Source organism: Euprymna scolopes, chromosome 19 (genome assembly GCF_053919585.1).
Source record: "Euprymna scolopes isolate OS-2025 chromosome 19, ASM5391958v1, whole genome shotgun sequence".
NCBI classification, from domain to species: Eukaryota; Metazoa; Mollusca; class Cephalopoda; order Sepiida; family Sepiolidae; genus Euprymna; species Euprymna scolopes.
The window spans coordinates 117,413,014-117,428,201 of NC_136500.1; the positions used below are offsets into that span (position 1 = coordinate 117,413,014).

Consider the following 15,188-nt stretch of genomic DNA (forward strand, 5'->3'; position numbering starts at 1 on the left):
ATAAAAATATGCTTTAAGATTATAACCATTATTAAAACTGTTCATAAAAATTTATGTCCATACATGCGCGACTTATATAATATATAATACAAGTAATATAAGGTTAATGTTTTCCAGATATAAAGTAACCAATTAAATTTAACGAGGTTAATACAAGTGCTCAATATCGAAGTAGGGCAAGATATACTTTCTATTTGTTGTTACATAAGCAATAATGTGTCGCTATACATTCATGCGCATGTTTTGGTCTTCTAGTTATTAGTAATTAGAGACTTCTTCAGGTGATGCAGTGCAGCTTATACGAAAGCTAATTTCGCAATCTTAGCTTTCGTATAAGCTGTATCGCCTGAAGAGGTCTCTAGTTATGTAAAAACAAATAGAAAGTATATGTGTGTATATATATATATATATATATATATATATATATATATATATACACACACAATTATGTTACCAAAATGAATATATTTATCAATGCAAAACTTATCAAGATAAGAAATGCTCAACACTATTAAGAGGAGCAAGCAAATATATTAAAGGGATAGGGAGTAAAAGTTTTGTATTACTTTACTATTTCATCTGAACAATAAGAAAAAGTAAAAGGAGAAAATTAAGAAAAAAAAATCTCTTTAAGTCATGCTATTTTGAAGTTAAATGCTTCTCGTCAGAAGAGGGGGAAAGCCAGAATTATCAAAATGACAATATAGGTAAAAACTGGCTTAATAACATTTAGATATAAAATAGGATAATATGGCAAAACATAATTAAGAAATACTAAAAGTAGGTAAATTATATAAGGGTAAACAGGAAGCGCAGTATACATGCAGATAATTGTAAAAAGACAAATATAAGTTGTTATTGAATAATAAGGATCATTAAAGAAAAGCAAATGATAAAAGAAGAAAAGGAAAAAATAGGAAAGACGAAAAAGTCGAGACAGAAGGAAAGGAGACAGAAAAAGTAAATAAGGAATAGAGAAATAAAGAGAACAATTTGAAAGCAAAGAAAACAGAATCCAAAATCTTTTAAAAATGCAGATTTAAAAAAACTTTAAAATGTTCTAAAAAGGTCAAAAACAAAAATAAATTAAAAAAAAAAAAAAACATTTATACAATTTAAATTAAATCCTCAGAATAGGGTTCCGGAAACTAAAGCATATGGCAACTTTTTACAAATCTTACAAAGTAAAAATGTGTGGATAATCAGGAATTACGAGGGTTGGACCAATACTCATTTCTAAGTTAGGCCTTTTTTGTATTTGGATTTTCTGTCCTTCTAATAAGAAGAATTGGACTTCAAAATGGCATGGCTTAATGTAGTTCTTTTTTCTTATTGATCTGATGATGTAATAAAGTTTTATTGTCCGCTTTTATTTCTTACTAGGAGTTCAGCCCGGCTTTGCTCGGGCATTATGTACTGTTCATATGTATATATTAAAAAGTGTGAATATGTACAGTGATGCCTTTTCAAAATGTTTGATCCATGTCCAAGTAACCTACATGAAAACTTTCAAGTGTTTAGATCCAAAATTGGCGGAGGAGTTTGGTAGAGTCTGCAATGGTCAATGGTGACCTCTTGCCAGCCAAATTTTCGCCCAGAAATTGATTAAAGAGCTTGCTGCATGTCTGAATATCCTTTATGTAAAATTACAAATGTTTAGACCCAAAATCTGTTAAACTTTGATCACATGGAAGCCAAATTTTCAGCAGAAAAACGATTGAAAAGCTTGCCCTATATTTGAATACACTTTATAAATTTCAAATATTTAGACCAAAAATTGCCTAAGTAATTTTGTAGAGACAGCAGAAGTCAATTTTTTTAAAAACTTTGACCCAAATTATTACCCCTTAACATTTATTGTTTTGGGTTCAAATAAAATTATAAAGTTAGATTAATGTCCAAGTAATCTATATCTAAAATTTCAATTGTTCAGACCCACAATTGGCGAAGGAGTTTTGTAGAGATTTCAAAGGTCATATCGTTAAACTTTGTACCCTTGACAGCCTAATTTCTGACCGAAAACCGATTAAAATATTTTCCCAAATCTCAGTACCCCTTATGTCGAATTTCGAGTCTGTAGATCGAAAGTTGACAGTTATTTTGGTAGGGAAATGTACACAGACATACAGACATTTTCACACTTATAAATATATATATATATATATATATATATATATATATATATATATATATATATATATATATATATATATTGAAGGTAAAACACAAAGCGTCGAAACATGAAACTATTTAAACATGTGTTTTAACGCTTTTTCCAATATATTTGGATTTTCTGTTCTTCAAAATGCCAATGCTTAATGTAGCTCTATTTTCTTATTGATCTGATGATATAATAAAGGTTTATTGAACTATGAAGTCTCCTTTTATATATATATATATATATATATATATATATATATATATATATATATATATATACTAGACTACATTGACCCGTTGGGTCAGTATGTTATATTAGCTATGGAATTAATGTATGAGCGTGACACTTGTGACATAAAGAAAATAGTTTGTGTGACATAGCAAAATGAAAGTATATTAGAAATGAAAAAAAGAATATAGATAGATTTCTATGAGTCGTTCTGTTTATAATTGTTTACTTTTGAAAAAAAAAAAAACTTACAGCCATCGAATTATAAGTGGTTTGCCATACTTATAGGTAAATCTGCACTATTCAAATTTTGATATATCGTTTAAAAAAAACAATTGGGACGCTGAAAACGTACACAGTAAAACAATACGTTGTCAACGGGTCAAAGTTGATTTATTTGTAAGAAAATTGCGACAGTATACTTGTAATACAGAATAGTTGCAAAACATCCTCACCCTTCTCATATTAAATAATCATTTCTATATAATAACGTTAATGTTTCAGTGCGCAGGTCAAATTCTGCAAAAGTAGTAATTTGTGTTTATTTGTTTACGCTGTTATGGATTTATATTTATATACACATGCGCAACCGGAAGTCGTAAACCGGATGTTGGGTTACAACACTCGTTACAAGGTCATTTGAATTTTATAATTATATAGATATAGTGAATATATATATATATATATATATATATATATATATATATATATATATATATATATATATATATATATATATATAAGTGTCGGAACGTGAAAATATTTAAACATGTGTTTAAACGCTTTACGCTACTTTCAACGTGAAGTGTTGGAATATGAAAACTTTTAAATGTTTTGTTTTATCTCGTACTCATCTTCTAACATAAAATGTCCGGACGTGAAAACATGTTTCTTAACCTTATATCAACGTGAACTTTAGAAATATTTATAAATTAAAAAAATTATTAACCTCAATTTAAAGACAACTGTCGAACGTCCCTTTTAAATTAAATTAATATTTTTCTAAAACAATAAAAAAAGGTAATTGAATTATTTGTGTCTTACCTGATATCATCTCTTTTTCAGGAAAAGCCGGAACTGTAATGAAATTATATCCGGATATTTAAATAAATTAAAAAATTTTTTAAATTAAATATCATTTAATTAAATATATGTTCATACTATCATTTTAGCAATTGAATTAATATCAGATTAATTTAATGATTTTAAATAAAAAGCATGTTTATAATATATTCTGTTTATCCAAATTTGCAAAGGAATATAGTATTTGATCAATTTATTGATAAGCTATTTACAAACACAATCAAATTCATTCTGCCACAAACAGTTTACAAGAAAAATACATGTGACTAATTCATTGATAACAATTTTTAAAAATTTAATGAAATATAACATTTTAGTAACACTTAATAAAAAATATTTTACTTATGTATTGATTACAAATTAATAAAAAATATATATTTGTTATGAACATTTGTTAAACAGGAAATTTATTGTTATTTATTGAACTGAAATTTTCAGATTAAAAAAAATTATGTTAAAAACATTAAAATCTATTATCTGGGGCTACTTTTGAAAAATGTAATCTTATACAAGCATGCCAACTCTGGAAAAGAACCCAGCAAATAATAAATGATTATATCAAAATATAATTTCCGTCTGGACGTTTTTACTTTCGGAGAGAAGCACCTTTAATTTGTTGGAGTTGGATTCACTCTTAAACTAATTAACCGATCATTATGAATTTTAAGTATGTTTATATATTTGTATGTATTGGGTTCACTCCTAAATTAAGTAACCGATTATTATGCCTTTAAAGTATGTGTATATGTTTATATATTTGTATGTATTGGATTCACTCTTAAACTAATTAACTGATCATTATGAATTTTATCTATCCATTTAGAAAAACTGCTGATTACCAAAATTATGTAAATTGATCAAGTAATGTTGAGTCCTTATTTGTTACATTCCAAAATTCACGTAAATTGGTGAAGTAATGCTGAATTCGTATTTGTCACATTCCGAAAATCTCGTAAACTCATCAAGTAAAGCTGAGTGCTTAATTGTCACATTCCAAAAATCACAAGTAACCGTATCCGTGTCAATGAATTCCTGTCATTATTTAGAAAACTTGCTGCGTTCTGTTCCAGAAATATATCATTGCACTTAAAATGATGGTGTCGGTAGTCGCGAGGGAAAATACACATTGGTGTGGAATTTTAGTGAAGCAAGGATTGCCTAATCACTGAGCTTCTCAATGTATTTGTGTATTTATTCGTAAAACCTGCTAAGTAATATTCCGAGAATTATATCTTTTTCAGAAAATGTTGGTATCGGTGTGGAAAAAGAAAAGAAATACATAATTGTCGAATTTTATAGTAACGCAAGGATTGCCTAATCACTAACCGTGTCAATGTATTTATATATTTATTTTTAAAAACTCCTGCAAAGACACTCTAAAAATAGCATCATTTCTGTGAAAATTATAGTGTAGATGGCGAGTAAAGAAAGAAACCCAGTAGTGTTGAAATTTATGGTGAAGCAAGGGTTGCCTAATCACTATTCGCACCAAAGAAATTTTGTAATTATTTAGAAAACCTGCTGAGTTCTGTTTCAGGAATAATATCATTGCACTTAAAATGATGGTATTGGTATCCGAGAGCTAAAATACATGTTGAATTTTATAGTGAAGCGAGAGTTGCCTAATCACTAAGGTTCTTCAATGTATTAATGTATTAATTTGTAAAGCCTTCTAAGTAATCTGACATAAAAAAAATTCCTAATTATAATAGGTATGTTCAAAATTAACTTCATTTTTCTCGTTGTTTTATACGGTCCCGAGCAACGCCGGGTAGCCCTGCTAGTATAATATAAAACAAAGATGTAGCTGACATGAATGAATCTGAATTAATTTTTACTAACACCTTATATTTAGCATAATTAGAGAAAAAGATAAAATCCAAATTTTCAAGTTTTTATAACAAGTATAAATATTACATTAAACGGCATATATGTTGATTACTGCACATGTTGATGTGTATTACTAGAATAAAGCAAGTTTGACATTACCAATACATTTGAAGTGCGCGCTTTGGAAAGGAGGTGTACATTGACAAATTCGTTCACCAGATTGAAATAAACAATCCTCGTTTGCTTCACATCCTGCTAATGTACTCAATGTATTATTTTGTGTACATCGCACACGTTTTGAACAGTCTGGTGTGATCACAGTTGTAAAACTCTAAAGAGAAAATATTTAAAATTAAATTTAACAAATTAATATTATTTACTCTTATTGAAAAGCTAAATTGTAACTCAATATTTTATATGTTTAAATATAATTTAAACAAGTAAACTTCGTATTTCGAAATGAAAATCTTTACCAAAAAACAAAAAAAAAAAAAAAAAATTAAATTTAACAAATTAATATTATTTACCAAACAAAAATGAAAAAAACGTGAACACAGATCTATTGTAGAGTATTCATAGAGATAAAATCTGCAAAATAGATAATCATAAATGAGATGATAGTATTTATTATAAAAGAGAAAAGAATCATACTTAAAATAGCATTCGTTAATCGAACGGTGAAAATTATTACTTATTAAATGAAATTTGCCTAAATTTGGTCATTTTCGGTAGGAATGACATAAATAAATGGGCGCTGGAAGGTGCAAATATTCCTTTTACAAATATACATATTTTTTACATAGGCATAACCACTTATCAAGGCCCAGAGACCACTCGAGGATAAGGGTTAAGAGTGTACAGTATAGGTGGTACTAACAGAATACCCGGCGTAGTCCCGGATCGGATGATATAGGTGTATATCTTCTAGCAAAATACCCGGCATTGCCCGGGATTGGATGACATAGGTGGATATATGTACTAGCAGATTACCCGGCATGGCCCAGGATTGAATAAAATAGGTGGAATGTTTCCTAGCAGAATACCTGACACCACCTGGGATCGGGTAAGATTGGTTGATATATTTAGTAGCAAAATACCCGGCATCGTCCGGGATCGAATGGCACAAGTGGATATATGTACAATCTACTAGCAGAATACCCGGCGTCGCTTGGGATTGGACGGCATATGTGGATATATTTACTAGCAGATTACCCAGCATGGCCTGGGATTGGATGAAATAGTTGCAATGTTTCCTAGCAGAATACCCGGCGTCTCCTGGAATTGGAAAAGATTGGTTGATATATGTACTAACAAAATACCTTGCGTCGCCCAGGATTGGATGACATAGATGGATATATGTACTAGCATTTGGATGAAATAGGTGGAATGTTTCCTAGCAGAATACCCGGCATCGCCTGGGATCAGATAAGATTGGTTGATATATGTTCTAGCAAAATCCCCGGCATCGCCTGTGATTGGATGACATATGTGGATATATGTACTAGCAGATTATCCAGCATGGCCCGGAATTAGATGAAATAGGTCGAATGTTTTCTAGTAGAATACCTGGCGTCACCACGTGAGTTATTTGATTGGTGTGTTTGTAATAAAATAAACAGCTCTGACAATGTATCAAAGTTATTATTTTAGCATGAAGGAAGCGATACTGTGGGTTTAATCATGAAAAAAGATTTTCGAAATGAATAACATATCCAAGAATTATGAAAAATGATGAATCGTGAGTTATTTGATTAGTGTGTTTGTAATGAAATAAACAGCCCAGACAGTGTATCAAAGTTAATATTTTATTAAGAGGGGGGGGGCGATACTGTCGATTAAACTATGAAAAATGTTTGTCGAAATTAGTAACATATCCAAGAAATATTAAACCTGATGAAATGTAAGTTATTTGATTGGTGTGTTTATAATGAAATAAACAGCCTGGACAATCTATCAACGTTATTATTTTAGTAATGGTGGGGGGGGGCGATAATGTGGGTTAAATCATAAAAAATGTTTGTCGAAATTAGCAAGTACCCAAGAATTATGTAAAATCATGGAATGTGAGTTAATCGATTGGTGTGTTTTTGTAATTAAATAAACAGCCCAGACAATGTATCAAAGTTATTATTTATGTCAGAGGGTGGCAATAATATATGTTAAATCATGAATAATCGAAATTATTAATATATCCATGAATTATGGGATTCAACGAGATCGGTCCAAATATATACTAGCAGAATACCTGGCTGGAGTCACCTGGGATTGAATGAGATACATGCAAAGATATGCTAGCATAATACACGGGGACCTGGGATCAAATGAGATAGATGCAAATATATACTAGCAGAATACTTGGCGTTGCCTGGGATTGAATGAGATTGATTGAAATACATACTAGCAGAATACCTTGTGTCGTCCAGGATTTAATGAGATTGATGGAGATATATACTAGCAGAATACCTGGCATTGCCTGGGATTGAATGAAATAGGTGAGAATATATACTAGCAAAATACCCGGCGTCGCTTGGGATTGAATTAAATAGGTGGAAATATATATTAGAAGAATACCCCGCATAACCCCGGATTTAAAAAAATTTTTTTTTTATTACATTTTCACCCCAAACAAGGCACATTGCTACTTTGGTGTAGGGGGCTACTATCAGGGTCAGCAACTACTGGGGCACTATGTAGGGATTTGGGCACCAAGATGTCGGTTCACGTTGCACTTGAACTTCTGCATGTCAGTACAGTTAGGGAAGCAGGATCCTGGAATAGAATTCCAGAGTCTAGCGGTTCTGGGGAAGAAACTATTGGAGTAAAAAGATCTTTTACATCTTGCGATCTCTACAGTGTGGGGGTGGGATTTAGCAGCCTGTCGGGTTTGACGAGGGTGCTCACATCATGGGGGCATAAGTGATTGCAGTTCTTCAGAGCATTCACCATTATAATACTTGTAGAAAAGGCAGAGATGCAACATTTCGTCGATGGGACAGAGGCTGAAGCTTAGATGCCAGTTCAGGGCCTATCAGGTTTGCGACTCTCTTTTGAACCTTGTCAAGGAGCGAGAGACTAGTAGCAGATGCACCAGCCCAGATGTGACAGCAATACTCCATACATGGGCGAATGGTAGCCTTATAGAGGTACAGGATACTTTCGGGTGTTAGCAGCAGCTGTCTAGCACGGCAGAGTGAGCCCACCTTTCTTGCAGCGGCCCTGGCAATGCCTTCAATGTAATTGTTCCAGCTCATGTTTCCTGTGAACTTTAGGCCAAGCAGTTTGAAAGATGTACTCTCAGACAGGGAGTTACTGGCCATTGCTATTGGTGGCAGAGAAGGTTTCTTGTAGTTATTGAAGGAAACGTTTAGTCTTGGCAGCATTGAATGTGACCATCCATTTATGTCCCCATTCCACTACAGATTGGAGGTCATCCTCTAGTGTTTCTGCCATTTCTTTAGATATGTGTTCATTTGTTTTCCTGTCGTGCCTGTTATAGAGTGTAGTGTCATCAGCATATATACCCATCTCAGAGGCAGTTTTGTCGGGGAGGTCATTAATAAATATCAGGAACAATAGAGGTCCAAGAATAGACCCCTGAAGCACTCCCGCATTTATATCACACTGTTTAGATGCTCGACTGTCGAGGACAACCTGGATTTTTCTCTTATCTAAGAAGGATTTAATTATGCTAAGTATTCTACCAGTGATACCGTATGATTTAATTTTCATTAGGAGACCCTCATGCCATACCCTGTCAAAAGCCTTAGATATATCTAGAGCTACCACTCTGCCCTCCCCCACTTTGTCCAGTGAATGGTATATACGTTCAGAGATTACAGTGAGGATGTCAGCTGTGGAATGGGCTTGTCTAAATCTATATTGTTTGTCAGTCAGGAGTTTAGCATCTGTAAGATGCTGGACTAGGGCATGGTTAATTATGGTCTCAAATATTTTGGCGAAAAGTGGGAGGAGGCTAATGGAGCGATAATTTGATGGGTCAGTTCTTTCGCCAGAATTCTTGAATATTGGTACCACAGAAGCGGTTTTCCAACAGGTAAGTCAGGCAGGGAGTGGTTGGAAGGGTCCAGTGTGGAGTTCGAGGCAAACCAGCTGGCAAGCATATTAGCTTTGTCGGTTGCTGAGCAAACAACCTCGTGATTGTTGGTTAGTGGGGGAATTGTTGATTGCCCATTATTTACTACACTGTTGTAGATTTTCCAGAAGTCACGATTTCCTAATTTTTGTGCTTCGGTGCGTTTTTTAGTGGTTTCGGTAAACTCTCTCTTGACTGTCGCTATTTCTTTCTTAACGTTATTTCTAGCTTCTATGTACTTCTGTTTGTTTGAACTGGACTTATGTCGGTTAAATCTGCGGTATGCATGCTGCCTTTGAGCAATGGCAGTTGTGCAAGTCGAAGTAAACCATTGGGGAGAGTGGGGTTTGCTATAAAATTTCCGCATGGGAACATGTGCTTCCATTGCTGTTTTGAACCATTCAGTGGTCTCATTTGCGCACTGTTCAGCAGGAAGAGAAAAAATATTTCCCCATGGGGCATCTCTGATAAGATCTCTGATGGCTTCCCAGTCAGCCTTTTTATAATATCTCGTTGTTTTGAGCACTGGCTCTTCAGTTTTGGGTCTAGAATTTAGGGCGATTTCTACCATTATCACTGCATGGTCAGCGTTCCCAAGTGGGTTGTCAGCATTTGTTGTACAATCCTCGGGAACTGTAGTCAGAAACAGATCTAGAAGTGATGCTTGTTGTTCTTGCTGGTCAGGGAAACGGGTTGGAAACGTAACCATTTGTGATAGGGAGTGAGATATAGCAAAACTATGTGTTGTGCTGCCCGCTGCATCTGTGTGAGTAGAGAATCCAAGTCAGTTTTTGTGGTGAACATTAAAGTCACCAAATACAGTGACTTGGGCGCTAGTGTCGAGGGAGAGTGCTGTGTCTATACTGTCAGAGACTTTGTTTATTATGGTGCAGTCCTGGATCGAGGGAGAGCGGTAGAGAAAATAAAAGTAGCTAATGTTGTGTTGTATGTTTAGTCTAAAGCACATAAAAGCTTGATCGTCCGTTTCTAGGTTTGTTTCTCTAGTCAGGGGGAGGGTGTTACGAATGTAGACTCCAAGTCCGTGCATATGTCTGTCAGAGTCCTTACGGCAGAGTGGGAGATAGCCAGGAATGTTAAAGTTGTTAGATGGGGTGGAGGAGTGTAGGTTAGTCTCGTTTAGTGCTAAGATATCCGGGGTATTTGTTAGGAGAAATGTTTCAACATCAGCTAAATTAGTTCTAAGCCCACGGATGTTAGTGAATGCAAGCCTCAAGGGAGGAGGCAAGTTGAATTTGTTTGTCCCTAGGCCTGGTTTGAGCTTATTTTTTGATTGTAGTGTCATATTGTTTTTAAAGAGTTTCAGTTAGGTGAGGGGGAGCTGAACAAGAGGTTATACAGGATATCAGACATGCAACACAATCAGACCATTGGCTGACTTTTCTTCAAATAGGACTGTGGCCTCGGGAAAGCCCATCGGGGATGAGTGCAGGGTCCCTTTCCATGCGCGACATGGCACTACAAACCACCCGATATTATACAACTGTTGATGGAGCAGTCGCTCTAAGCGCTACCAAAGAGTTAGGGTCCTGTACTACCAGTCGGAAACAGCAGCCAGGAACTGTCAATCTGGTACCCTCAGCCCATCAGAAGAAGATCACCCCAATCTAATTGCACAGGCATGCGTGGTACTCAAGCACTTCCAAGTGCCCAGTTATGAGGGGTGGGATGTGTCGGGAGTGGGGGAATGGCATTCAATGCCCTAGACAAGAAACAAGATCTACCACTAAGTGTTTTGTCGATTCACCTGTGATAGAGTCTCTGCGCCTGACTAATAGGCAAAGAAGGAGTATGGAAGCCGGCGATAGACAGAGCCTATCTACTCCTTAAACAATTTAGGTTTGCAGGTGGAAATATATAGAAGCAGACTACTAGGCATCGCATGGGATTTAATAAGATAGGTACAAATACAGAATAGACGAATACTTGGCGTCGCTCTGGATTGTATTAGATAGTTGCACATATATACTAGCAGAATACCCAGTGTTACTCAAGATTGAATGAGATAGGTAAGAAAATATACTAAAAATATCCCCAGCATCGCCCAGGATTGAAGGAGATTGATAGAAATATATATTAGCAGAATTTCTGGTGTTGCCTGGGATTGAATGAGATAGGGGCAAATATATACTAGCAGAATAATCAGCGTCGCTCTGGATTAAATGAGGGTGGTAGAATATAAAGTCTGTAAGAGAAATGGCTTAAACAATTTTCTATCTCAAAATTACTTTATTTGTGAAGTCGATTCCCAATATAGCTGAAACAGTTTACGACCTCAAAATAAGATTAATACATATATATTGTTGGTTTTCTATGAAAGTTTACTAGGTCAGTTTCTTTAGAGGGTGATCTATATTTTTTTAAATTTTTCATGTTATCATCCGGGCATGCTGTGATGGTTGTAGTGATGGGTAGAAAGAAGCATGATTATGTTAATTTTAAGTTCTCTTTTGGGGGTTGGGTTAAAGAAAGTAAGGTCCGTTTTTGTGTCAAACAGTATGTGAAATTGTTTCATATATGTATTTAAATTACCCGTCATAGTGTAGGTAAGATTATTTTAAATATGTGTTTTATATTACCCGTCCTTGCAAAGGTAAGATACAATTATTTCATATGTGTAATACCCGTCCTAGGTAGGTAAAATATTCTTTTGCTCGCAGACATTAAAAATTCCTCTCTCCTAAGAATAACAAATATATTCAAAATCAAATTCAATTTTCTCATTGTTTATACGATCCCGAGAAACCAAGAGACCCCTTTCCCGGGGCTAACTCTTGATCTCTATATGAGATACATAGATATTCGAATAATCCATAAGAAGTCTTCAGTGTCGGGATTTTTATCCTGGGCTCCCAAAATCAACAGAGATTAGACCATTCCTGTAATGATCCGGTCCCTTTTGATTTTGCAGTGGGTGTAAAAGTTCTGCGCAGTTCTAGGAGGTCCACCCTCCCAGGCTTTGACTTCTCTCTTTGAGAAGGGGTTAGTTTATTGTTAATTGTCTGAGGCGCCCTCATCGGGGAATGCCGACGAGGCTGCCTAGACACTTTTTGCAGGTCAGAGTACCCCTGAGAACTAAATGCCCCATTAGAAGTCTCTTTTACATTTCAAACGCTGAGTTAGTAAAGAAGTTGAGAACATAATTTACCTGTCCCTAATTGACCATTTAAATATGTTATTGTATATTTTTCTTGTGGTCTCTTAGTCTTACTGGATTTCAGGACAAGAATTCATCTAGTCTAGTGGAGTATCCAGTTTCATGCTATTGAGGTAACATCACTTGAAGAAGGTGCACCATCTATGATATAAATCTCACCTGTCTGTTTAAATGTATGTATGTCTGTATATTTGCATGTCTGCCTAAAACTTTTGAAAAAGGCGACAGATTTTCACGAGATTGGTATCGTTTTGAAGCTCGACCCTTCGAACGACAAATATCTAACAATTGGCCAAGAGCATTAATTTCTTCACCCTCAACTGGGCACTTTTCTACAAGGAGGGCTCGCTTTTTTCGCCGATATTCTCGAAAGTCATTCTCTCTTTTCGACTAACTAGCCTTAACTTTAAACCTTCGCCACTTCTGGTTTAGCGATGGACACAATGGCAAACACGTCACGTTTTTTTTCACATTATTTTCCTCCTTCGCGGTACAGGTTCAAGCCTGCATGCATACTACCATTTTTTTTTTTTTTTTGCTCAACACACACATTCAAACACTCAGGCAACGCCGGGCAACCAGGCTTGTTTATAATAAAGGACGAAATTTTACTATTTTTCTTTTGTACAAACTTTAGTGCAGTACTGCATTAGAATTTTATAACTTTTTATATAATAGCCAAAATATTATGATTTTATAATTTAATATCCGATGATACTTACATGTTAAATAATTTATTGAATTGAATTTATTACTGAAATAGTATAACATAAAACGAAAATTTAAAAATCCTATTAAAATCCTTTAATTATGAAATCTGCCAAAACGCATTCTTGTTTCTTATTTATAATTACCTTAACTCCCATTCCATTATAACTGCAACCGCAGAACTTCTCCTTGACACACTTATCCCCCATGAATATGAAGCCGCTGTTGCATACACACCCTTCGCTGTATTAACCATTGCACTGCGTAGGTAAATCCAAACAGTTACGATCGCATGACTTCTGTTTAAATGTGTAATACTGATCAGTATCGCATTTCTTTTCTGAAAAATAATAAAAACATTTCTATAAAAAAGCCATCATGACTATAAAATACATCTTATATAAATAGAGGGCGGCAGTACTAGGGGTCTATCTTCAAAAACCATTTGCACCTAGCTTAATCTCTTCATTAGGATGATAATAGATAGAGAAAAAAGAATTTTTGAAAAAAAGTCATTTTTGGCATGTGGGGGGCTTTTTTTACGATAGTGCCCCCCCACCTCCGGGGGCCCAAAATCACCATTTGCAGCAAAAAATTTACATTATGCAAAATTGCATGCACCTAAACGTCCTAAATGGATACAAATTGGTATAGATAGTTGAGACTGATGATTTCTAGCCATTTTTGAGGCATTTTTGGGTTTATAGGATGAAAAGAAGGGCCAAAATGAGCCGAAATTTGCCCAAAATTACCCGAAACTTAAAAAATCGGCTATTTGGCTACTGTGTTACTCCTAAAAAATTCCAAATGACTATGAGTGGACTTAGTTGGCTAAAACTTACATTACCCCATAATTTCTAGCCATTTTTGAGGCATTTTTGGGTTCCTAGGATAAAAAGAAGGGCCAAAATGAGCCGAAATTTGCCCAAAATTACCCGAAACTTAAAAAAACGGCTATTTGGCTACTATGTTACTCCTAAAACATTCCAAATGACTATGAGTGGACTTAGTTGGCTAAAACTTACATTACCCCATAATTTCTACCCATAAGTCGATTGGCATCCCTGCAGATGGACATGTGTCACCATTGATAGGCATCGAGTTTTAGAAAAATTGTGAGGTGGTAATAAAAGAGTAATAGTTAACAATTGGAATAGAACAATAAATCATCTCAACAATTAATTGAAATACGTTATGAATGATTCAAATTCTTTATTGATCTCATCTTTGTTCTTCAGTGTGAATTTGTTTTTTATTTCATAGTTCCAACTTCCCTTCACCTCGAGCAACTTCCCATTCTTATAGCGCAGAACCTGGTCACTGGTTACCTCCTCCAGAATGGGTGACGATGGATGAACCCACATCAGATCTGCACCTTTCTCAACCCGGACCAGCTGCTCCACAACAAATGTTTGATCATCCTTAATCGAAGTGAAGAAACCAATGTACCAGGTTGTCTGTTCACCCTCATACCATACACTCACACACATCTTGTTAGGCTGGTAGATTTGGTGCTCTCGTTCTTTTGGATCGTCTGACAGCACTTTCAAGGCATCGTCGTTGGTTGGCAATATCATTTCTGCGATGCTGCTTTGGCTTGCACTGTTGTCTTCGTTGGACAAGAGAACGGACAGATTTTCGAGCTGAGTGGACATGTCTATGTTGATCAGCCTAAATAACTCAGGTCGATGCAGTCGATCTGCTTTGTGAGTGTGAATGTAGAAGGAAAGCTCAGTTTTGACAATTTTCTTGCCAATGTCGCCATTCTTTCTCAATACCTCTTTCAGCTCATCAACAGACCAACACGGACCACCCCATTGCTTGCAGGTTTTAGCCAGGTTGAGAACGTAATCAACATTCTTCTGTTTCTTGGACAATTTCTTCTCAAAAACCCAAAAATGCCTCAAAAA

General features: G+C 35.0%; 2 protein-coding genes across 3 annotated transcripts in view; one reads left to right on the forward strand and one right to left on the reverse strand.

Moving 5' to 3' along the window:
• LOC145239898 (alpha-tectorin-like) overlaps window positions 1-15,188 on the forward strand; it is a 425,326-nt gene that overhangs the window by 256,557 nt on the left and 153,581 nt on the right. The window lies entirely within an intron of this gene.
• Window positions 5,500-15,188, reverse strand: part of LOC145239897 (zonadhesin-like) — a 113,660-nt gene continuing 103,971 nt past the window's right edge. The window contains exons 10-11 of the mRNA XM_080103516.1: window positions 13,425-13,618; window positions 5,500-5,633 (exon numbers count right to left, since the gene is read on the reverse strand). Coding sequence (XP_079959642.1) covers window positions 13,527-13,618 — 92 coding nt within the window. The 3' untranslated portion in view covers window positions 5,500-5,633; window positions 13,425-13,526. The remainder of the gene's footprint in view (window positions 5,634-13,424; window positions 13,619-15,188) is intronic.